Source organism: Marmota marmota, unplaced genomic scaffold, assembly GCF_001458135.2.
Source record: "Marmota marmota marmota unplaced genomic scaffold, marMar, whole genome shotgun sequence".
Classification (NCBI taxonomy): Eukaryota; Metazoa; Chordata; class Mammalia; order Rodentia; family Sciuridae; genus Marmota; species Marmota marmota.
The window spans coordinates 19,145,661-19,172,209 of NW_026000211.1; the positions used below are offsets into that span (position 1 = coordinate 19,145,661).

A 26,549-nucleotide genomic window follows, 5' to 3' on the forward strand; every position below is an offset into this window, starting at 1 on the left:
ATTTCCTTTTAGTGTTTGAACCTTTTGAGTTCCTTTGTTTTAAGATACAAGTATGTAAGTTCCCACGCAGATACAGTCATCTGATTCTTGACAAATGTGCCAAAAACATACACTGGAGAAAAGAGAGCCTTTTTAACAAATGATGCTGGGAAAACTGATTATCCACATGTAGAAGATAGAAACTAGACCCTTATCTCTCAGTGTACACAAAAATCAACTCAAAATGGATCCAAAACCTAGGAATTAGACCAAAAACTGTGCAACTCCTAGAATAAAACATAGAGTCAACACTCCAGCTTTTAGGCACAGGGCCCATAAAGCTCAGGAAATAATGTCAAGAGCTAATGAATGGGATGGCATCAAAAAGTTTTTGCATAGCAAAGGAAACAATTAGAAATATGAAGAGAAAACCCACAATTAGAAATATGAAGATAAAAATCTTTGCTAGCTACTCTCTTGACAACCAGTTAATATGTAGAATATATAAAGAGATCAAAAAAACATAGTACCAAAAAATCAAATAACCCAATCAATAAATGGACAAATGAACTAAACAGACATTTCTCAAAACAAGAAATACATATGGCCAACGAATAAGTGAAAAAAAAATTCAACATCATTAGCAATTAGGGAAACACAAATCAAAACCACACAGATTTCATCCCACACCAGTCAAAATGGCAGTCATCAAGAACACAAATAATGCTGGAGAGGATGTAGAGAATGAGGAACAATTTTACACTGTTGATGGGACTGTTAATTAATATAACCACTATGGAAATTAGTACAGAGACTTCTCAAAAAGACTAGGTGTGGGACCACCATATGACCCAGCTATGTCACTTCTTGGTATTTATCCCCTCAAATTAAAGTCATCTTACTACAGTGATATATGAATACCCATTTTTATAGCAGCACAATTCACAATAGCTAAACCATGGAACTAGCATTTGTGTCCATAAACAGATGAATTGATAAAGAATTGTATCATATATACACAATGAAGTTTTATTCAGCCATAAAGAAAAATGGAGTTATGCAATTTGCAGGAAAATGGATTGAAGTAGAGACCATCACGTTAAGCGAAATAAGGAAAACTCAGAAGACTAGAATCTCATATGTGGAAGTTAGAGAGGAAACAGGCAAACAAAGGTGGAGGTGGATCTCCTAAAAAAATCAAAGGAAGATAAGTAGAGGAAAAGGACCAAGGGATGGGAGGTGGGGAAGGAGGGAAAAGTACTGGGGTGTGATATTGGCCGATTACATTGTTATATTATATGCATGTATGAATATGTAACAACAGATCCCATCAATATGTACAATTATAATTCCCCAATAAAAAATGTGGAGATAAAAAAATGTAAGTTCCATGAAGACAAAGGCTGCCTTTTTAAAAAATTACTGTATTCATAGTTAAAAACAGAAGACACTGAAAGATTTTTTTTTAATTGAATAATGAACATCATAGGGATTTGAGAATGGAGTTAGACCAAAATCCTTCCATAACAGTAAAGGTTGATTTTATTTATACATTTCTGCTTTGCATTTATTTAGTGCTACTCAACCTAGCAATAGAAACTAAAGTACAAGGAGTCATGTTCGTACTCTTTATCTATACTGTAATTGTTAATTTGACTACTACGAATTAATGAATATTCTTCAATCATGTTTAAAAGAATAAATCAAGTTTATTCTTCTAATAAACTTGGTCATAATCATTTATTTGTTTTGGGGGGTACCAGGATTGCTTAACCACTGAGCCACATCCCCACAGCCTTTTTTTTTTTTTTTTTTTTTGAGACAGAGTCTCATTTAGTTGCTTAAGGACTCACTAAGTTGCTAAGGTTGGCTTTGAACTCATGATTCTCCTGCCTTAGCCTCCCCAGCTACTGGGATTATAGGCATGCATCACTGTGCCTGGCTCATAACCAAATTTTAATAAACTGCATTGATTTATTGAGTATGTGACATAAACTTAATCACATTCCTCCATTTTTCTGCTTATAAAACATTCTTTAAAACTCAAAATAATATTGAGCATAATTCCTCTCCTACCTTTCCAATCCTTTGAAAGCTCCTGAACAGTCTTAACATCTAACATAGACTCTTTTGAGGGGACCATATCTTCTGAATTGATGTCTATTCTTGTGTATAGAGACTCAAGCATTTGTGTATGGAGAGACTCAAGCAGTATCTCTCTCCAGTTCTTGATTGGCTTTCCTTCTTTCCTCCTGCAGGCATGAAGTAACTTATATGATTGATAAATGTTAGGGGGGTAGGTAGCTTTTCCATTCCATGTTCTAGCTCCCAGGAGCTCCCATCTCACCAAAAGGAGGTGTTCTCTGCTGTTCCTGCACAAGCAAGCTCTTGTCTGACTCATGGAGCAGTCTGCTTCAGTCCAGCCTTGCCTGCAAAGGGGTGGATACATTTTTCTAACTCTTACAATAAATGTAAGAGTCAATGGATGTTTCCTATTTCACCTGGTAACTATTGGTAATTAAGGTGATATTTTGACCCTCATTTTTCATATTGGTCTTCTATGTGGGAAGATAAAGATGTCATCTGCTGGGCTCACTCAACACTTCACATTTTATTACATTGGCCAAGATTACTAAGAAATATGTTGTAAGAAACTAAGCCCAAAATGAACTGGTCACCTAAGACTGGTGCTTAGATTTTCATGTATTGAGGGCATATAGACCTGATGTCAGGGATGACTAACCTGTAGTCACAGTAGGCACAGTGATTAAGGCCTATGATACATTTAGACCCTCAAAATTTTTTTTTTATTTTTTAAAATTCTGATGATAAGAAATACATATAATCTATCTTGGGTTGTCTTTATAGTAATGCAGTCATAAAATAAAATTTTAAATATTTTAACAGCTTTTTAATTTTTTTAATGAAAGAAGCTTCTAATAGCAGAAGTGTCCAGGGCCCACAAAAAACTGTAATATGGCTCTGCTCAATAGTCTGTAACATATTTTGTTAGGTTGGTCAGTTGATTAAAGCAGCTCAGTTGACATTAATTGCTTTGAACTCTGTTAAGTGTTCCCATAGATGTTGACCCTGATGGGTGCAAGCAAGTAATGGTCACTGTGTTCTGTCCATAGGTGAGTGATTACTCCTAATGAAGGTAGAATTAAGCAAACAGCACTTGAGCAGAAGGACAAGGTCATCAGCAAGAGTGCAGTCTCAGGGCACAGGTTGCTACAGCTTGCACTAAAGGTACACTTGGCATACATTTTTGGAGCAAGGGATCTCAACAGATGCTAGTATGAAAAGAGCTGGAACAAGATTTTTTTTAGGGAAACATCTTTCTGTCTGTGAATCTTTTAGATAATAGGATGCAGAATATTTTTGTTAACTTTTACAATGCCAAGTGGCTGATTGCTTCATTCCTACCAAACACTACTAAAGTTCTTAAATTCTGCATGCAGTCACAAGTTGCACTCTGGAATAATGAACTTGAATCCATGTGACTTCTCCATCAAATCATATATGAGAGTACTAAAAAGAATCAATAGATAAACATCCAAGTGAGAGTGAACATTAAGGCTAGAAACAAGCTGCTGTTCAAACTTGCTCCAATCCAGATTGAGAGAATATTCTTGAGAAGATTTCTGAATTCAAAGTTGTAAAAAAGTATCTGGAGAGCCAGGCCTCCCTGGGTCTCTTGGGGAACAGGCATTAAAACTCCCAGCTTCAGTTCAGGAGTTCACTGAGGGTGATTTTCCAGTTAGAACAAATGTAGGGAATTTCATGTATATTTTCTCCAATACATTAGTTTCTTAAACCTAAGCAACTCCACAATAAAAGGCAGTGGCAACAACCTCTTTGGCACAAGACTAAAAATGACCACTTATAGGATGCCCTGGAGGCCCTTTTGGCTTAGGGAGCTCATTCACAACTGTGTTAGAAAATGAGGCTCAAATAGGAAATGGAAATTGAGATATTTTACAGGATGAAAAGAAAAGTACCTCAAACAAGACCTGGTGACTGGAAACATCTTCACTGCAATAGAAGCTTTACCACAAGACTTCTGTCACAAAACGTCACTTTCTGAGAGGAGATAGTATGTATGGGTGGGTTTCCCTTTCCACATATAGGAAATTTGTAGCACTGAAATTAAACTCCTACTGAGAAATTCTTCTCTTTAAGTTCACAGTTGCAGACACTGTACCATTGGCATCTTTTGATAGACAATCTGGTGAAGATAAAAGCCAATTTTTTTTTTATATCCACCCGCCTACACTCAGACACTATTGAGTTTCTGCTATAGCTTTTGGCAATACTAATACTGTGTTATAGAAATGTAATTTTTCCTGGGATAATTGCCAGAAAAAGGGTACTGGCTTGTTTTTTGTATTTGTTGGGTATGGGGCCAGGGCTATTGATAACCTCACATGTCCTATGATCTCTTTGAGCTCTTCAACAAATGAGGAACACCAAGCACCTGGCATTGAAATGTGACTTTTGAGGACCTAAGGGTTTCAATGAGAACCTCGGCTGGGGCTGTTGCAGTTTTTTTTAACTCTACCCCTTTCCTGGGAATCCTTTATACAGAGACTAAGCAAAATAGAAATTAGAAAAATCATGTTTGGATTTTAATTTAATTTTGCTGAAGTGTTTTTTTGTTTTTTTTTTTTAATTTTAACTCACAAAGCAAGTGACCTTGATTTTGGACTCACCTCCTTTAAACTAAGTTAATTCCTTAATTAACATACTAGTGAATATATTCATTTTTTTTAAAAATGAATATATTTAAAATGCACAAAACGAATGTATATCTTAACAAATTCTTACAAAGTGATCACCCAAGTTCAAGAAATAGAACATGTTTTCTCACATCTCATGTCCCTCCCTCCAAAGGTAACTACTATCCTAAATAATGAACTCTATTATGCTTTTATCATCTATGAGTTTCTAACCACAAAGTTTCACTTTTACCTTTATATGAGCTATTTTATACATGAAATTACATAGTACCTTTAACCTTTTTTTGTTTGTTTGGTTTTTGGTATATAGAATAATTTCTTCAACATGATGTTTGTGAAAGTCATACATGTGTAGCTGTGCTTGATTTTATAACCTGGTTCACTGATGGTTTGGCTAAGCTGAAACCAGATGGTAACCATTGGGGCTGCTGAGTCTGTTCAACCTTGGTGCCAACAACGCAGAATTAAAAGTGGATGTGGTTGCTCCACTCAGTGGGTGGAATTTAATGCCATTTTCAGAATTCTAGCCAATAGTCACCTTGATGAACCTTGTTAGAGTTTATTGATTCCTGGGCTGCAGCCAATAGCCTGGCTGTTTGGTCTGCCACTTGGCAAACTGCACTGTGGCACATTCAAGGTACTTCTCTTTGGGGCACAAGGTCTGGAAACAAATCACAACTATTAAGTGAGCCATCTGGGTCACTCATGTCAACGCCCATGGTAAGGGCCAATTCTGATGAAACGAGCTGAAATGGAGTCAAGCTGCTAAGTCTGTGTCACTCAGTTTTCAAACATGGCTGCCTAGATTCATCATCACTCTGAACATGCAGTATGTTCACCATGATACACAGGAAACAAAGAACTTTATATATTTTTGATGCAGAGCTATCACTGCCTCAGATATGTGGCTTCTGTCGGCAGTTGATTTGTGTGTCATCCAGTGAATAAGGCTTCCTGTCATGGGGCGAGTCCCTGCTCACTTCTGGCAGACCTTTGACCCTCCCCTGGTGCTGTCTGTGGACCCTTGCCACTGTTAATATGTTTTTCTGCTTATGATATTGTTTTACCTCTCTGATTTAATCTGCTTTTGCTGCTGTGATAGAATACCACAGATTAATTATTAATAAACAGAAATTTATTCCGTATAGTTCTGAAAGCTAGAAAGTCCAAGGTCTAAGTGCTGGCAGGTTGGTGATTGGTAGGAGCCTGTCTGCTTCCAAGATGGTGCCTTGATCACCGCATCCTCCAGAGGGGGAGAAACTCTATTCCAGAACCTTTTTTATTAAGGCATTAAACCCACAAGGGTGGAGGTCTTATCACCTAATCACCTCTTAAAGGCCCCAATTACCTATACCATTACATTGGCAATTAAATTTCAACATGAGTTTTTTGGAGGGTGGGGCTTTCAGACAATAATACAATCAAGTCAGTTGACCACTGTAGCTCCTTGAAAGTAGTGTAATGTGTATAATGTGCTCATCTTTCTGGAGCATTTCTAGCCTGACAATATGTGTTTTTTACTTCAGAAGGTACTCAACAGTGGATAGATAGTGAAGGTATTTGATACACCTCATATTCCTCACTATGTAATGAAAGCTAATATTGATGAACTTTGAAACAGCTACCTCAAAGATCAACTAAGAAAAACTTCTGACTTTACCTCCTTCTCCTCCTCCTGATCCACACCAGCAGAATACTGGCTGAATGTGTCTGTCTCCAGGAAAGGAGCATCTCCTTCCTCTAATTCCTGAGTAATAACTAGAGTGAATGGGGTAGAGAGTTATCTGGATCCTGAAACTTAGGGATTCTGCCTTGACCATTGCTGAGAATGATGCACCTTTCTTTCTGCCTCATAGCAATCCAGGCCAGCACAGTAATCAACACTCTTGGTAGTAGCCTAGCCAGAAGGAGCTCTTGCAGACTGGTACTTATGCCACTTTATTTAATTAGTTCATTGGAGGTCCTAGATCATGAGGATGATGATGGGTATCCAGGTGTTATAAAAATTACTTTATCCCCATTGAATTTGATCCTTCTGGACAAAATGTCTGAGTGTAAATAGAAGATAATTTAAATAAGTGTAAAGTTTTGACTCTGAGAATAAGCTATGACCATTTTTGTAGCAGTGTTGGGGGGACACTATGAGCAGGGTACATGAAGAAGAAATACTTTTGAACATGGGAGGTTTAGTAAAGAAGAGACATTAATGGTCCTTCCTTTATTGTCTTCTTTCTTTTTGGTCCCAGAATGTGTGTATTAAACACATGCTGTACTATTGAGCTACAACTGTAGTCCCTGCATTAATGATATTTGCTCATCTAATCCACTCCTCACAGAGAAACATGGCCTTCTGGAGAGTTTTCAGTTTCAGGGAGCATTCAGATGGTGAATCTGGCATCTTCAGCCAAATGACTCTAACCACAATTTGATTGTCAATCTCCTTAATTGTAGTGGGAAGTCTACAGGAAGTAGCGGGGCACAGCTTTATTTTCTGTGCTCCAGTCAATACATCCAGAAGTCTTCTGCATTCCCATCACTAATTCATCACTCAGCTTTTCCAAGGGTGGGTGAATGCCATCCACTGTAATGAGAATAAATTGGATAGGTTGCACTGACTGGCCTCAGTCAGTCTCATAAAAATTATGAACCAGACTCAATTATCAAACCAAACAGGAATCCTAAGATACATCAGGAAGCTGTTTTGTTAGAAGCACTGTCAGTCTGTGTCTCTCTAACCGCACATAATGTAGGTAGCCCAATAATTATAAACAATATTTTCTTTCCAGAGACATCATGATTATGGTAGGGTTGCACATCTTGAGTGGAAACCAGACATTAACTTTCCTCCATCCTGAAAACAAAGTGGCTTACATCTAAGGAATGATTTAGAAAATCAATAGATCACAAGTCCTGTTGAATGCAAAGATCTCTCTGAAATGAGACTGACTTGGTTTCTTGGAATTGCTCCCCAGAGAAACTTATGCATATTCTGATAGTAATTATCCCTATAGTGAGAGTCCTTCTTGCAGAAAAGTTGGTGCAAAATTTGTCTCTAACTTGTCAGATGTTAGGGTCTGTAAACAAGTCAAGATGGCGCCTGGCATTTTGCCAGAGGGAGTGGTTTGTGAAGTAATGCCAGTGAGCCATTAAGTGTGGAGATTCCTTATTGGTTGACTGCTGTATCTAGTTTATGTTAATTAAGATAAGCTGTGTGGATTGTATATATACCCCTCCTGTCCTACAATAAAGGGCTCCCAACTCCTGGCTGCTATCAACTCTACACAAGTTGCTCGCCCCCACCCCACACCCACACACCCCCCCCCGCCCCCGTTATTTTGCTGCAGCCAGACTGAGGCAGTCAGATGATCAATGAAACCACCTCAGCACTGGAAAGTGGGTGCTGAGTTTATGAGAATTGTCCAACTGATTTGGTCCAGGTCTCTGAGAGGAGTGGTTGAAATTAAAACTGCAGATTGTCCTCATCCTGCTTAAATAGTAGCTTTACTATACTCTGTCTGAGACAAATTCAAAAAATTTGGTTCTAGCCTCTGTTGATCAGACTAATAATGGTGGCTGAAAGATTGATAGACTCAATGGGAAAGATTGTAATAAGGCAAAATGAAATAAAAAGGAAGATTGGATATTGTTTGAAGATAACTCTCTGTGGAATTCTTATAGATGTGTTCTTCTTGTAAGCCAAAGCACTTGAGCCTTTTTTTCTAGATTATCTTTTCCAGGATATTTGTATAGCAAATAGCTTGGGTGATACATGTAAGTGGCTTATTCTACAGAATAATGAAGAGTAAAGTAAAGGTATACTTACTGCCCATTATAAAAGGTCTAGGTTCTTAATGCATGGAGTAAAGTAGAGGTAAAGCTAGATTTACCATCCATTATAAAAGATCTGTGTTCCTAAAGTGTGCAGTTCCTCAGTTATGACACAAACCTCATGCATGTGTAGCACATACCTGTAACCCTTCATGTTGTCCCTGAGAGAAAGAGAAATTGATATAAACACTAAATAAATGCTGCTTATTGTACCATGAATATAAAATTCTTTCACTTGAAATAAAATCTTTCTCTTAGGAGGTTCCTATGTTCTATTAACAGTCATGAAACAATGATTTGCTAACTTTTTATACCTCAAGTAGTGTAAAATTTTATATCTTTCCTGCTGGACCAGGAAAGATTTGGGTGTTTGCTTTATATATATATTTAAGCCTGCTTGGGAGTTACTGGGCTTTTAAAATTTATGGATGGATGTCTTTTATTAGTTTTGGAAAATTTTCAGTCATCATCTATCAAATTTTTCTTTTATTCACTTTTTCTTTTCTACCTAAGACTTCAATTAAATGTTAGTTTTCTAATTATATTGTCTAGTCCTTTTGTTCTTTATTCTGCCTCTGTCAACCTGAATAGTTTATTTTGACTTATCTTTAGCAATAACTAACCTTTCATTCCATCTAATCTGGTGATATACCCAGTCATTGAGTTACTAATTTTAAATACCATTTTTTAGTTCTAGGATTTAGTTTGCTTTCAGATCTGTGATGTCTTTTTAAAATATTCTGGCTTCTTGTTAAGACGTTAAAGTTTGACTTCTGTCTTTATAAGATTAGTCAAATAGCTGATGCATATTATTGTTCTGAAAATTTCACCATTTGGCATGTCTACAGCCCTGTTTCTGTTTGCTCTGGCCCTCACATGTATTGACATGTATTTTTGTGTTTCCTTATTTTTGAATGACTGCTAGACACTTTTGAAAAATATGTATAGAAATAATTTAAGGGCTAGAATATTTCTTTTCTCTAGAAAGCATTGTTTATTTCTTTCCGTTAGGTGGCCATGCATCTCTAGCAATCTTGAGGCACCTTAATTCAATTTGAAGGATTAAAGTTTTCTAGATCACATAGACTGAATAATCCATAATCGTTTAAGGACTGTTTTACTTCTCATTTATCCTTATTTAAGATAATTATCTCTTATGGATATCAAATCTAAACACATTTTTAAAAACTTTTGCTGTTTTTGAAATTCAACTATTTTCTGCACATATCAGTAACTTATTATTTTTATTGTTCAAATATAGTGTGTTCTTAAATATACCATAGTTTATTTTTCCATTTTCTTTGCCATGATCCTAATCTTGATCGACCTTGTACTTCAACTTTTAGGTCTTTTTTCTCTATGAGACTTTTGGAAGGATTGCTTAATCTCTCTGCCATCTGTTCCTGATGGGAAACTGTTACTAGGGCAAATGTGGTCCTATGTTCCACACTTTCTCTTTGGATTTTCCTCTGTTCCAAGATTCTTAGTTTAGTGATTTCTCACTTTCTTCATAGCTTGTTGATGCTCCTAGAAAAATTTATACTTCATTCAGAAATTGTGGTTGTATCCAAAGGGAGGTTTGTTCTAAACTAATTAGACAGCCATTTCAGAAACTACCAGGATGTATTTATTCTTTCTGTGTTGCTTTTATTTTATTAAGGTTTAATTTACATCGAGTAAAATGCACAGATCCTAAAAAAAAAAAAAAAAACAGTTGAGATTTTATTCTGGTATTTTCTTCCCAAATGTATGTTACTGAGTTCCTATCACTTGAGTAAAGATTCCATTCCCATCTTCCTGGAGAGTCACATCATTTACCTTTCCAGTGAGCTCTCCTGCTTTACCCCACCCCAACAATCAGTTGTTTAATTTCTTTCATTATATATTTATATTATTGACCTTCAAGTTCATATAATAAAATTATATAATATACATTTTTGTTCAACTTGTTTTTGAGGTTCACCCATTTTTCACACATATCAGTAACTTATTTCTTTTACTATTCAGCTATAATATGTTGTTAAAGAAACCATAGTTTACTCATCCAATTCCTGCTGATGGACATTTATATTGTTTCCCGTTTTAATTCATATGAATGTATCTTTTATGACCATTCTCAGGACTGCTCCTTTGAATCTAATTTGTCATAGGAAATGAGAGGGCAGTCATATTTAAATTTAAGGTGTAGCTATATTATTGGAGTTTCTTACACCAATCTCCATCCCCCACTTAGTGTTCATTAGTTGGTTTTAGTTGCCACTTTTTAATTTTAAAATTTAACAAATTCTTACAAGGATCTCAGTGTGTGCTAGACACTGCACCAAATACTTTAAAATATTAACTTATTTATAATAATTCTGAAAACCCATTGGGATAGGTATTATTAGCCTTCACATTTCATGAATGATGAAGCAGGTACAGAGAAGCTAAGTTTCTGAGGTCACAGTACTAGAGGAGGAGAGGCAGGATTTGAACCCATACTACCTGGTTCCAGAGGCAATGTTGTCTTTCTGGAGTATTCATATTTAAACAGGGTGTTCCTTCAATGTGTCCTCATATAACCTTGCAGTATATAACCAGGTTCACTAAAAATGCTGCAGATGTTCATTATAGTACAGTACTGTACAAAAATTGAGAAAACATAAAATGTGCCTTTTTGAGTAGCAATGTTGTCAAACAAAAAAGACTCATTGCAAGCCAAGGATTAAACAAAGAAGCAATTTGAATACCTTCAGACCCCAATCAAGTCTGCACTAAAATGTGCTCACTTATTCAGAGAGCTATCTTCCATTTTCTCTATGATTTTTCCAAATGCATATGACAAATATATGGAAGGTCTAAAGGTGACCTCATGTATCCTCAGTATTCTTGTGAAGTTGGCTTTCCCTTATAATTTCTGATCTTGGTTTCATAGACTTCGCTGTAATGCATATTTATCTTGGCAAATATTTTAAGGCTCACTACTGCCTCTGGTGACATTACAGACCAAGACCAGGTGGGGGAGCTCTCCATAGAAAGTTTGATCCAGACCAATCCAGGAGGCAGTTTCCATGAAAAAGCAAAACTCAACTCTTAAGTGGAGGCAAGAAAAAAAAAAAAAAAGAGAGAGAGAGAGAGACTTGAGAATTTTTCTAGCACCAAATGAGAAAGACAAGGAGACAATATAAATGACAAACTAATGCTGAGGTTAGTGGTTACATGAAATCTCTTGATTTTTTTGTTGATTTGGCATTCTAGGCATCAAAGAGCAAACTAGCAAAATTGAGAGAAAAAACAATTGTTAAAAAACTAAATATTTTTTTGTTCCAAGTCCAGACTAAGTCAGGTGATGTCAAGTTTAACATCATCAAAGCACCTGCTTGCTCATGGTTGTGTCCTCAGTACCCAACAGTGCCTGGCACATGGGAAGTACTTAAGAAGCCGAGATAAAAGAAGGGGGCCACATCTTGACTTGCCAGTCAGAGAAGGTTGCACTTCTTTAGTAGCAGTAAGAGTTTGAGTTATTACTGGATGGGGGAGGGCAATAAAATCAGGGGTTCACAAGTTGAGGAGTTACCTTTAAGAAGAAATTAAACAAAATACAAGGCAAATTTTCATACACTCTTACAAGTCTGTGAGATAACACTTATTCTGTTTTTATAAATGAGAAAACAGGGTCAGGGAAATTTTAAAAAATGCCCATGTCAACATAGATTATTACTAGAGCAACTAATAAGAACCTTATAATAGCACCTCTGCCAACTTACCTTGATTCTCCTGGGACATACCTAATGTCAGTTCCTAGATGCTCATTGGAGCGAATGACTCGGCTTTAAGATGGCCTTGCAGGTTCCCTTATGTTCAATTACCTACTGGTATAATTTCAATTAATTCATGGGTCAGATTAGAGTCATAAAAACATATAATAAAATACATGTTGCTGATACCATTTTTATTAATTGGCTATTGTCACATCTTCAGTAAAGGTTTTGTAATCCCAGAAACTTAATTTCTTAAACTAGAAGCCATGAATTCCAGTATGAAATCAGCTTCATTTCTAAACTTTATATCTGCTATCTTCCTCGTGTATCCCAAACTGTTAAGTATCTTTGTCCTGAGCCCTGGAAGAGTATAAATATATATATATATATAATAAAATATTTTAATATATATGTAATGAGATTAAATTCCCTAAAAGTTATAATCATCTTTCATAATCATGAAAATAAATGATCTATCATTCGTTTTGCATATAATATTGGTTATTAATTTGGTTGTAGAAATGGACACACTGTCTAACACGGGGGGTCTGATAGATTTCTGTAACTACACGTCTACAATAGGCAGTGGGTATAGTGTTACTGCAAGTTGCACATTTCATTAAACAAGCACACAGCAAAATTTTAGTGCCTGGTATGCAAAAGTCTAACTTAAAAACTTGAGTAAAAAAGTAATGAAATCATTATGATATAGTTAATATTTTCTGAGCTTGTACCTATGGCAGTGCTTTATATAAATTATTGCATCTAAAACTCACAACATATGAAGTAAATCTTTTAATTGTGGGGTTTTTAAATTTATTTTAATTTTCAGTACTGGAGATTGAGCCAGGGGAAATATACCATGGAACTACATCCCCAGTTCTATTTATTTATTTTTACGACAAGTTTAAGTTGTTCAGGATCTCACTGATTTGCTAAGGATGGCCCCAAACTTGCCATCCTCCTACCTCAACCTCCCAAATTGCTGGGATTATAGGCATATGAGATTTTTCAAACAGATGAGCAAATTGAGGCTCAAGGATATTATTGATTCATTTAAGATTACTTAACCATGGTAAAGGTAGTACTTGAACTTAAGTTACATGCTACTATCCTGGGTAACTTATCTAATATTAGATAGAGGAAGATTGGATATTTAATGTCCTTTTCACATACAATTTCATCTTACTAAACTAATCAGGGGAAAGATGAAACCAGCTCGTTTTCTCTATTAACAGGTGACCAATTAATTTTGCCTTCTTGTCACCTGAGTTTAATGGGATTAAGGAAGTGAATCAGCCAGATAGTGCCTGCCCCAGGAAGCTGGCATGCTCCCTGTGTCCATGTTTATATTATTGCCTACAAATATGAAGATGGTCAGAAAGCACATTATGACTATCACCAGCCAAGACATGAATAGTACTTCCTTTGCTTTTCCAGGCCAGAAGCACCAGAGACTTGCAGAGGCTACATAGAGGCTGGATTTTGGTCCACTGGCAGGTGATGACTATGGCCTCCTCACATGTTCTGAGGCTCATTTTCTATGAGATTGAAGGCTGGAGCGAAGTGGGATATAGAGAATACAAAGCTGACTATATAAGTCACTGGGAAAAGGTGAACTACATATTAGTATTACTTTTTTTTTTACAAGAAGAGTATAAAATTTTTTAAGTCTAGTGAGAATATATTTAAAATGTGATTTTTCTCTGAAGTTCATTACTGAAATTATGAATAGACTTGAACAAACAGCACACAAGGCAGTACCTATGATATTAGAGAAACTCTAATCTTAAGATCCTAAATGGGGTCATTCACAGACTCCAATTTTAGTAGCCAATTCGCCACATTCTAGGGTAAATGATGTTTTATCACTTAGTGGAAATGATAATTATTAATTTCTAAGTGTCTAAAAATACTTATCTAATTTCTCTGCTGCAAGATCTTGAAGGATCATTGTGACATCATTCCTCTGCTAATGTGGTCCCATGCTTTGATCTTCAACATGTGGCATACCAAAAGGTTTTCCTTTATGTGGTTTTTTAAATATCTTGCTAGTTAAAATGAGATCATTAGAACAAATTCTTAGTCACAAAAGATATAAGTGGAGTCCATTAGCTTCAGCCAAATGAAATACATAAGCATTTAGCCAAAAGCTATTTATAAACCACACATGGCACAATTGTGAGCTGTGAATCACAGGGTGTGGTCCAACAGGAGGACAGTGGTAAACCAGACAACATGAATGTTTCAGCTCTAATGTTTGAAAAATAACCTGGGAAGAATTAGAGTGAGAAAAATCTGGGTTGGAATCCTCATACATCAACTCCAGGATGTATAATCTCTTGCAAATCACTTGTTTTCTTTAGAGGTCTGTTTTCTCATCTGTTAGAAGGGATAACAGTAATAATTTCTTTATAAGTATTTTATAAAGAAATATATAAGTACTCCAGAAAATATAAATATATCAAGACATTTTCTGTACAAGTGAGAAAATTCTGAATTCAAATTGGCTTGACAATGTAAAAGGGATTTATTAATTTATATTACTGTCAAATTCACAAAGGCGTCAAATCCAGCTGTTTCAAGTTCAACTAGATACAGGTGCTTAAATGAGGGTACCATGATCGTGCCTTTCCACATCTTGACTGCACTTTCCTTTGTATTGGCTTAATTCCTCAGCAAGCTATTTCTTTACTATCAAGGAGAGCTCCTAGGATCTTTTAGCTTAGGACTTTCATCTTCTCCTTCCCTACAGACTAAGAGGACCTTTTCTAAAACTCCATCAGATATATCTTTCATTGGCCTCATTTGGTTAAGCATCCCTCCCTGGAGCCAGGAGATGAAGTTTAAAGAAATTCTGGACTGGGATAGGTAGCACATACCTGTAATCTCAGCTACTCCAGAGGCTGAGGTGGATTGCAAGTTCGAGGCCAACCTCAGCAATGTAGCAAGAACCTGTCTCAAAATATATAGATATAGATAAGTGGTGTAGTGCTCCTGGGTTCATTCTCTAGTACCAACCAAAAAATAAAAAATAAAAGAAATACAGGGTTTTCAATAAACCTTGTAGTAGGTGAAATGTCTAGAACAGTGTGTGGCACATAATGGGTATTTAATAAGTGTATATTAAATAGTAAAAAAATAAATAGAAATAGAATCCAGCTATTGAACACTTAAATAGGAAGAGCTACTAGCTTACAGTCAAGTTTTCCTGGACTACACATAGAGAACTAGAGCCTGTTTAACCTGGGGGCAATATTCAGGTAGGGCAGATCACAATGTGTGATGTTTTATAGGACTCCATTTTTAGGATAGAGGCTGTTTTGTCATTTGGAGATAGAGTTTCCCCAAAGAATCTGAATGCAATGGAAAGCTGTTAATGACAACTTTGTGGATAAATATTTTTTAAAGAATATCATAATGCTAACAGAAATTATTGTTTTGTTCCATTATACAAAAACTATGGCCATTGGCCAAACACAAGCATTCATTCCCAAGAGGTTTATCAAACAAAGTAGAATAGTCTTATCCATACTCTCCCCACAAGCAACATAAATAATAATTATTATGACATTTACTATCTCTATGACAGTGTGTCCTTCATGAATAATTAAGGATAACTAATAGAAACCTAAGGCTTTGGTGTCTATACTTCTGCTGCAAATATTGTTTATGTCAGAAGCATGATGTCATGTCTAAATCTGTACCAGGAATTATGATAATCTGCTTTGGTTTATCTTTCTGAAGCAAGGTATTTCCATGAGCACAGCTTTTGGATAAGTTAAGATAAACACAATATACCCAATGTAGATAAGACTAAAAGCCAGTTATTAATATCCTTGAAGAAACTCCACTTGACGTGTAAACACTTGTGCTTTTATTTCAAACTCCCATGCATCCTAAACATCTAAGGCTCCAGTGTATTCTAAACATCTAAGGGTCTCATTTGCTTTTGTTTTCTCTCAGAGATTTCACAAAACAACCAAAAGAAGTGTTGTTTGTTTTGTTTTGTTTTGTTTTCCCCAATGATGATTTAAGACCAATTGTGACCTATTTGGTTGCCAGTAATAACTTAGCTGATTGACCTTCACATTTATGGGAAAATGACTTTTCTCAGTTTGTATTCACTATGAATAAGTCATTCTCAGCAGCCCTGTTCTGGACCTGGGGCAATCCTTGCATTGGTACTGAACATTATCAACCTTGCTGTTTGAAATGTGTCCCTGTGTTTTTTGGCAGGAGTAGAAATTAAGGTTTAAAAATTAAATCAGAGACTTTGCATTTCTACCAGAGAATAAATTATCACATTTCTTATTTTTTTTAAGTAATCATCTCAGTGGAGTCACACATTTTGCTTATACTATGACTTATAGATCATAAAGCAATAGTAACAGGCAATTACTATTATTAAAATTATAATTATTATGTATTATTTTACATTAACATTTTCAATATAATAACTTGGATCAATACTGTAGTTAAGTCAAAGAAGCCCTACAATCTCAGGTGATAAAATGTTTTTTTTTAAAAAATGAGAATTTACAGGATAATCTAGCCACATTTGAAAGATGTTATTCTATTCAACTTGTGAGGGACATGAAACTAAGTCTCTCAAATATATAAATGGCCAATTTTTGTAATACCCTAGGATGTTAAAGGAGAAGAGTGACAGGAGACCTAATAGTGATTTCTCTGACACCTGTAAGAAACAAAAACAGTGCATAGAAAGGGCAGATCAGGAGGAAGCCACGGAGCCTTTTTTTTTTTTTTTTTCCTTTTTGGAAATTGCTTTAAAGGCTTACCCTCTCGACAATGATGTCCTGATTCCTACTCCATTATCTGTCAGAATACTGAGTTAAATGTCATCCCTGAACTCCTGGCCAGACATGATATTCTTTTCTTTATTCTTATCCTCTGAGCTCTTGCTTTGTCATTTGACCCTACTTCAGACGCTGTATGTTTAATGTACAGCCCTTTCACTGCCCTTTTGGTTTTCTCTCTGTTATTTTAATGGGGGACACACACCAACTCTTAGCTTTGAATGGTCCAAAAATATTAGTCACGTTATGAAACATTCTCCTTTGTTGAATACATACAAAGTTCTGTCTCTCTTAATCATCATAGCATGTATATAGCCTGCCTCACTAATTTAGGTGCATAATATTGATTTACTGTGTGTGCATGCACACACTTGTGTGAGAATCTGTGTGACTGTCTCAATCTCTATAGGTTTGAATTGTACTTGCTCAATCAAATTGTAAGTGCTTAAACAGAGAAAACGTTAAATGCAACTTGAGCATCTGATTTAGAGATACAACAGTGTTCAAATAGTATTGTGGCCCATAATCATTGTTTGTGAGTCACTAAAGTTCTATAGGCTCAACTTTTCCATTTTTAAAACATAAATAACAGCAAGGCCCTCCTAAGATGTAATCAAATAGAAATGTGTGTACACATATACATACATACACACATATTTGTGTATATATGTATGTATGTGTGTATATATCATACAATGACCCTCAAGAAATTATTTCTTCCTATATTTTAAATTTCCCCCAGGCCATTCATTCTAGTAAGCACAATATTGTGCTCAATTTCTACATTTAGGTTTCATTGAATAAAACTGAACTATTAGGAAAGTTGGGATGTATGACATTTATCACTAAAATCCCTCTACAATATTCTCTCAAAATGGTAAATTATAAGAGCATTTATAATTACTTAAATTACTAATAATTATTTTATTTTTAAAGAGAATACTAATTCAGGCCAGGGGGTGGCATACACCTGTAATATCAGTGGCTCAGGAGGCAGGAGGTCCACAAGTTCACAGCCAGTCTGAGCAATTCAGGGAAGTTCTGTCTCAAAAGAAAATATCAAAAGACCTGGGTAGGCTGTGGCTCAGAGGTAATGCACTTGCCTGGCATGTGTGACACACTGTGTTCGATTCTCAGCACCGCATATAAATAAAGGTAAAAAACATTCATTGAAGATAAAAAGGACTGGGGTTGTAGCTGAGTGGTAGCGTGCTTGCCTCTCATGCATGAGGCACTGGGTTAAATTCTCAGCACCACATAAAAATAAATAAATAAAAATAAAGATAGTGTGTCCATCTATAAGTAAAAAAGAAATTTTTAAAAAAGAGCTGGGGATGTGGTTCAGTCATGGTTAAGTGCCTCTGGGTTCAATCCCTGGTACAAAGAAAGAAAAAGAAAATGCTTATGTCAGGAAAATAGATGTACAATAATTTTTGTGTGTTTTGTAAGTATTAACAGAGTTATTGAATATATTATTTATTTGGAAGTTTCCTAAATACAAAAACATAGCATCTGATTTGTATTTGATTGAGTTCATTTACCATGACTTATTTGATTTGGCCTTAAATTTAATTAACAGGCTTATCGATGGTACAATTAGCTGAAGAAGAGTGCCACCACAGAAAAATTGAAGTGGGAGTCAAGGAATTCATGAAAATAAAAGCTAACTTTTTTTTTTTTTTTTTTGGGTACTGTGGATTGAACTCAGGAGTACTTGACCACTGAGCCACATCCCCAGCCCTATTTTGTATTTATTTAGAGACAGAGTCTCACTGAGTTGCTTAGTGCTTTGCTTTTGCTGAGGCTGGCTTTGAACTTGTGATCTTCCTGTCTCAGCCTCCAGACCCGATGGGATTACAGGTGTGTACCATCATGCCTGGCAAAAGCCAACATCTTGATGTGAAATCCTGAAGATTGTACAGTAGTATTTTTTTCTGGCAAAGATTTATACTTAATGCACCAATGACAGCAGCTTTAGTGAAATAGAAGTGTTTCTTAGCCCCAAAGAATCCAGGCTCCTGATGAGCTGATGTGGAGATAATTATTTATAATAGCACTTACTGGTAAAGAGAAAGGAGTGAAACCTTAGCCAGGCACTTAGATGTGTGACTAAGGCGGGTTTATTTCTGATTCTAAAGCACTGGAGTGGAAGTCACACGGTGACTCAGAGCATTGTGACGACCCAGCTGTCCACAGGAATGCCTCTCCAGTGTGTGGTCAGGCATCACTGTGCCAGAGGGAACACTCACTGCAGTGTAGTCATCTGTACTCATCTACCCGACACAGTGTCAACACTGGTGAGAGAGAGGAACATGCAGTTCATTTATCTCCAATACTTTGAAGACAGTTTTCACTGATTTCCAAAGTGCATATGAAATGGCATCCTGGACCATTCAGCTAGTATTGAAAACAATACCAAGGGCCATTTTCATGAAGAGTTTGATGATTTTCTTCTACCGTGTTAGTCTGATTTATTTTACAGGGAGCCATTCATTCATTGGGGAAAGAAGCAGCCTACCTCTTTTGACAAATTCATTAACAGCTATCTGTCCCTTGTTATAGGAATATTTCATGTAAGTCAACCTAATTAGAGAAGTCACACAGGATAACAAGTATATACCAAGGCAGATAAGGACATAGCTCATCTCATTTGCGGCCATCATAGATGTACTCCTTTTCTCAAGAAGAGCCACTGCTGTTTTCTTGTAACTTGGTTACTTTGAAAATTCTCAGAATTTGGGAATACAACAAGGAACAGGCTCCAAACCTGCTCATATAAATAAATAAGTAAAATCCCTCTATAACATATTTTATACTTTGATATTGTTTTTACTTAAATGCCAAAATACTGCCACTCTACATTATTTTTCATAATAATTTTACTCTATTTTTTTCAAGTCTAGTTCACTTAACAATACCTGCGCATACAATTACATTTCTTTCATGAATAAATCCATTGGGGTTATCAAAGTTTGTAGGCCTAAAAAGTATATTGTTTTGTGGTTTTAGCCATTCTTGATGAGATACCCATTCACACAATAATTCCTCTGTGTGTTCTACTTCCCCCAGGAAGCCTTTTTTGACTTTTTTTTTTTTTTTTAATTAGGATTAGGGTCTTCCTCTTTTTGCTCACAGAATACCTTGTCCTTACCTATGTTGTATTTTTCTGATTTCTTGTCTGTTTTTTCCTACAAACTATGAGATCCTTGAAGCAGGGACTATTATATTCATCTTTGTCTCCCCCAAACATGTATAAAAATGCTTGTTTGTAGAAGATACTTTAAAAGCATTCACTGAATAAAGGTACAGCGTCAAATTCTTAATCTAGGATCCAGGTTAACTTCTTGTAAGAAAAATACGTTTTCCTACCAACAATGAAAAACAATACAATTGACTAACTGGATGAGCAGGCATTAAGATCCAAGTTATGGCCTATTTGCTGATTTAGCTCATGGTCCATAAATAGTACCATTTTAAAGCTTTGAATCAAAGGACTTTTCAATATTGTGATACTATCTACATGAACCACGGGGACCCCAAATACACACCTTTGAATTGTTCGTGATGACTAGATAGCAAAAAAGGAAACAATAGGCATGATTATATTTCAATATCTAGGTCTTGAAATTCAGGGCAGAGAGGTGGCAGTATCATTTTATCTTGAGAACGGAAAGTCAGGAGTCTTGTGAAACGTGATGCAGCTGCTTCCATGGAATATTGTCAGACCAATGGGAGATTGCGAAGAACTTTTATGGACAGTATAAATATTTTGAGCCGTGGGCATCATTACCAGCTGATATTTTCTTCCCTTAGGACCAGCTGTTCAGGAGCATCCCGGACTAGAGCCAGGCACAGTTGAGACTTGGATCTAACTAAAGTCCGCTGCGGATTCTTCTGCAGCAATGTCGGTGTTAGAAGAAAGTCGACCGTTTGCTCAACAGTTATCCAATGTCTACTTTACAATACTTTCACTTTTCTGTTTTAAACTTTTTGTGAAAATCAGCCTTGCCATCCTCAGTCACTTCTACATTGTGAAAGGGAACCGCAAGGAAGCGGCGAGGATAGCAGCTGAGTTTTATGGAGTAACCCAAGGACAAGGTACGTTTGCGATTCGCTCTCCGGTTTCAAGTTGAATTTAACGATCATCTGATCTGTAATCCAAGAAAACATCACATGTTTTCTTTATGGACAGCTTCAAAGTAAATATTTTGTAAACTTCTGTTAAGAAAAATTCTTGTCACTCATTTCATAGCATCATGAAGAAGAAAATTACTTTTCTGTGTGCATGTTTGGGTTAAAATCAAGGTATCCTTGCAAAATTGGTTGATGGAAATACACTGTTATTCATATATATATATATGTCTTTCTATTAATAAGTGTTTAAAAACTTTAAACATTTTTCTTCCCAAGTCATGGTTTTAAAGTAACTGATTGCATTTCAAGTGTGCTTTGACCTGCACCTGCATTATAATAGTTTAAATAAAATATTTAGTAGTAAAAAGAATTTTTATTCAAAAGAGATTTCAAGATTTTATTTCACACAATTTTATAATTCAATTCTAAAGCAAAACACAAAAAAGGAAGATTTATGGCATGTGTTTTCCTAAAGGGATTGTTATTGCTTTGCTCAGTTTGTGAAAAATTGATTATAAAAGGATAGGAACATGAATTAGCAAATTTTCTATGGGTGCAGCTAAGCGCATCCATGTTTGTTAGAAGAAATTGAAATGTGTGGTGAAATGAAAAACTGCAATATTAATCATATGCTTTAAAGGCCATAAAACCATTTATATTCTATTGGACCAATATTCTATTAAGTAAAAGTGATTCAGATGGTGAGCTTAAAAATGACATTTTAATTTCTTATAGTCTTTCAACTCATTTCTGATTTGAAATGAATCAAAGCATGCATGAACATTTTATAGCCCAAATACCTCTAGAGCAATTTAAATTTTCATTATCAAAATTTAGTGTCACATAATTAGAAAATATAGAATTCAAGAAAGGAGCACTTAGAGTAGAAAGTTTGACTTCTTAAACGCTACTTGTCAATTTGTTCCATAATTCATCTTAAAATCTATCTTACTCTATCAATATATGGAAACTTGAGTGGAAAATATTTTGTGATGTGTGAAGTAGATAGAGTATTTTTTCCTGAAGAAGATTACTTTTGTGGAAAGTGAGGAATTTATATATACTCACTCAAAGTGAGGAAAATCATAATGCCAATAGGAAATTATAATAGGAAACATGAAATCCAGAGGAAATAGGAAAAATTCAATCCTTTACCTAATAACTCTGCTTCAAAACAGGCATAAATATTTAAATAAGACTTGTTTACTATGTCATCCAACTGAAAATAACAAATTCAATTGACAAATGGGATACTTCTGTGTGAAAACAGCAAACACAGAAAATTAAACTTAAAACAGGTAAGATTTTGAGGTGATAAAATTTACTCTTGTTGGCAGCCTATAGGTCATTACTTCATAGTGAAATCTTATATACGCACAATGAGTATTAACTTACATAAAACACTGGAATACTTGCTAAAAAGAAGAATTTTTTTTTAAAGTTATTGGCAAGGGTTTTGGAGGATGTTTTGAAAACTCCTTTTTGTTCATATTTACAAATAAAAAGACAGTTCTGCTTGGAGTTGTAGTTCAGTGGTAGAGTATGTGCCTAGTACAAGCAAAATGCTTGAGTTCAATTTCCAGCATGGAGAGAGAGAGAGAGAGAGAGAGAGAGAGAGAGAGAGAGAAACAGAGATAACAACAAAGAGAAAGACATCTCCCTTTAAAATGATCTTAGTGGGCTTATACAGGAAATAGCTCCCGTGTTCCCATTAACTCTTTTGATTTCATCTTAGGATATATTAGACCTCTAGGATTTTGTCTCAACGCAGAGTCAGGAAGGAAATCAATACTCACTAGTAGAAAATATTTTTTCCTGGAAATCTAAAATGGGAATGAAGTTATAAAAAGCTTTGTGTTGTTTTTAATGTTAGACCTCTTTAACGAAACTCTACTTTCCAATATCATACATTATATATTTAACAATAGAAAATGTAATTTTTATTCAGCTCAAGCACAATTAGTATTTATTTTAGTATTAGAAGACTAAATCAAGTACTTACAAAAACTCTTAGTCTCTTACTGCTAAGAAAAAATTCTTCCTTGCCCAGGAAATTATTTCCTCCATTTATCATAAATTTTTGTCTTTCTCTCTCCACCCCACTCCCTTTTTTTTTACTATAATTAAACTAATTTTATTTTGTTTGTATCTTCAGGTTGACTATTCAGGTTCAGTTATCTTTGTTTAATCCAGCAATTTCCTTCTTCCTTGGAAAGATTATCACCTTCATTTCACTTTGAATTAGGTTTCTCATTCCTACTCTCAAGGATTAGCCAGATTGCTCCCCAAAATATCTGTGAGCAGTTGCCAAATTCCATGGAGTAAAATACGATGTACATGTTTTCATGTCTTTCATAATCAAAGACCTTGTTGACATTCTAGATGTCCTCCCCCTGGGCAGAACTACTTTGGTTTGAAATAACAGAGGCTGTTGGTTTTTCTCAGCACTAATATAATTACAGTTCACGGTAGCAGACAAATGTAGTTTTTAAAAGAAATTTCCAACCAGCTGAGACCTGGGTATGATTATATACCAGAATGCCGAAAAGCTATGTGGTAGTTAAAATAGCTTAAAACATTTCCTTCTTGATCCCTTTGTGATTCCAATAAATTTTACAAACCTATTTTTTTAACCTCTGAAGATTTATCAACCCCACCGTCATATTAAAGGGACCTATTCTTTGTTATGCTTTTCTATTTAACCATCTCTGGTATCTTGCTGTTAAATGTCTCTGTATATCAGAGGTCAAGTCTATTTTTAAAGCCAGCACTATACTTTGAGAACAACAGTGGGATTCAATAGAATTGAGAGGTGTTTTCAATGTAATATTAAATAGTACAGAGGACAAATATAGATGTTGAGGAAGATGTTCATTTGGTGAAATCACTCTCAAGGCATAGAACTACTCCAAAGCTATGAACTACAAATATCCCAAGGATATTAAGAGGCAGTTCTTTTTTTAAGGGCAATACTTTCCAAATTCCATCTTAGGCTCTGAAAGGATTTGGCAGTTTTACCTTCAAGCAGATGGGGCCAGTTTTTAGCATCTGTTTCTTGGACATCTTTGATATCAAGATATTGAAGATACAGGATACAAAAAACGCAAAATGTATTGTTATTATTCTTAAGTAGTTTATATCCTTATTGAGGAGATGAGACATCCACATATGATACTCACTTTTAGACCTACTAAATGGCAAACAAATTAAAGAATGAAAGGATCAATTTCAGATGTGGACTTTCAGGGATATCTTTACGGAGGAGACAAATGTTGAGTTGACCTCAGAAATGAGTGAAAGCATGGATTTGGGGATGCTTGTGGTGTATTGTGAAACAAAGAGTTTGGCTAGAGCTGAAAGTTCATGCAGTAGAAAGAAATAATTACTTGGACCCAGATATGAAAGAATTTGAATGGCAAGCTATGCAATTTGGACTTGACTTTGAAAGCAGTTGAAGTCACTAAGAGTTTTTGGTAGGAATAAGTTGGGAAGATAGGAAAAAAAAATGTAGGAAACCATAATTTAAGGTGGATTAATATAGTAGTCATCTTTGGGATTAGACAATGGGACAGATTTGCAGTAAGTGGGTCAGTTAGAACCTTGCCATAAGATGAGGCTAAATTGATTTGGTGATATTGGTGTGAACAGAAAATCAAGAATAACCGTTAAAAAAAAAAAAAAAGAGAGAAAAGGAAAGAAAAAAGAATGAATCTGATGATGACTTTAAAGAGCATTAGCAGAGCGAGCAATCATTACTGTAGGTAACTGAGGGTCTCCAGAAGGAGATGTTAATATGACAGTCAGAAGAGGAATTGATCAGTCACCCAGGTCAATGTACAGCTCCCAGGCAAGGCCACCTGGGGGAGGTAGACCTTCAGCTACTTGGTGTGTATATAAGGTCACCTACTTATCTCTACTGTGACAAATCAAGGTAAACAGAAAGTAGAACTAGAATCTGAATTCTAGTCTTGCAGTTGATTTATTTAGTGTATTTTCTTTGCTCCACTTCCTGTTCCCAGGTAGCCTTCTGGTTATGATTTTTTCCCTCACTAAAAATGAATGTGCTGACTTACCCACCAGAGAGTTCTAGTCCTTCTGAGACTTTTAGTGCTTATTGTAAATTAGTATGTTAGCATCTTGATACCAATCTTTAGTATCCTGTGCTCTTTGAGCTATAAATCTATCTATCTCTGGTAGATTTTTACCAGCTTTGCTGATAGATCAGGTTTCAGAGTCTGCAAGGCCCTGGGCCAAATTTTGGATTGTGGAAAATTCCTCAAGGTAATATGTATCTATGGGGCCGCTTGAGAAGCATTCTGTTGACACTCGGCCTCACCAGCCTCACCAGGCACTCCTTTTATGGTTGAGACTATTCTATGTGGAACATAGAATATATGTAGAATATTCCAATAGAACACTTTTGCTTGTTATTTTTGTAAGTTAGGTTTTAAGGTTGACATTAAGCGCATAATTATTTTTTGTTCCAACTGCAATTGACACCTGGAAGTAGGATACAGTGTAAACATGCCACCTCAAGTTAAAAAAACTTTTAGTTTGGGGGAGTAGTGTGACCTGGGTAGGAAAAGTTTCTATAATTTTATGTGACAAAATATCTTTTTTTCCCCCTCCATCACTAAAGTCCATCCTAGGATTAAAATCAACTTTAGGAATTTGACTCGAAGGCCATTGCCAGTGATTTCAGGCGTTCTAAGGAAGAATTTACTTTATATGATTTTTGGTGCTATCATATTGATTGTGCACAAGATTAATTATGGTAGGAACATTTCTCAAAATCTCAGGAGTCAAATCTGCAAGATGACCTCTTTGATGGTTTTCATTATATGAATGTACAAAAATAGCCTCAACATATTTTGGACCCATTTTCGGTACTTAGGTGAAACAACTCTACATAAGAATAACTGAAACCAATAGAACTATTTTTGTCTGACAAAATGCATCACATTACATTCAAAAATGCTCCTAATTTTTAAAAAAGTTTTAATTTTGTCCAGACTCTATTATTTTTTTGGAAATACCAGAGCACTTTTTTTTTTTTTACAGAAGAGACCATGTAATCCAGCAAATTAAAAATGAAATATGGGAATAAAGTTCTGAGTTTAGAAATGACTTTCTCCTATTTTAGTCATACCTTTCTTTTTCCTCTATATTTCAAAAAATGCATGAATTTTTGAATTAAAAAATTGGTAATAGCTTAGGAAGAAGCTGTTTTTCTAGAAGTATTCTTCTGAAACATTTTTGTTCTTCTCTTCTTTAGTTGTTCAGTTACCTATTCATTTATCACTTGCAGC

The 26,549-nt window shown here is 35.5% G+C and overlaps 2 protein-coding genes across 2 annotated transcripts in view; one reads left to right on the forward strand and one right to left on the reverse strand.

Annotated features, from left to right (window-relative positions):
* Window positions 1-19,379, reverse strand: part of Spcs3 (signal peptidase complex subunit 3) — a 46,937-nt gene extending 27,558 nt beyond the window's left edge. Inside the window, exons 1-3 of the mRNA XM_048791767.1 lie at window positions 19,265-19,379; window positions 7,228-7,299; window positions 6,379-6,476 (exon numbers count right to left, since the gene is read on the reverse strand). Coding sequence (XP_048647724.1) covers window positions 6,379-6,476; window positions 7,228-7,299; window positions 19,265-19,379 — 285 coding nt within the window. The remainder of the gene's footprint in view (window positions 1-6,378; window positions 6,477-7,227; window positions 7,300-19,264) is intronic.
* Window positions 19,380-20,894: 1,515 nt separating this feature from the next.
* Asb5 (ankyrin repeat and SOCS box containing 5) overlaps window positions 20,895-26,549 on the forward strand; it is a 46,261-nt gene continuing 40,606 nt past the window's right edge. Inside the window, exon 1 of the mRNA XM_015486196.2 lies at window positions 20,895-21,204. Within this exon, the coding sequence (XP_015341682.1) occupies window positions 21,009-21,204 (196 nt within the window). The 5' untranslated portion in view covers window positions 20,895-21,008. The remainder of the gene's footprint in view (window positions 21,205-26,549) is intronic.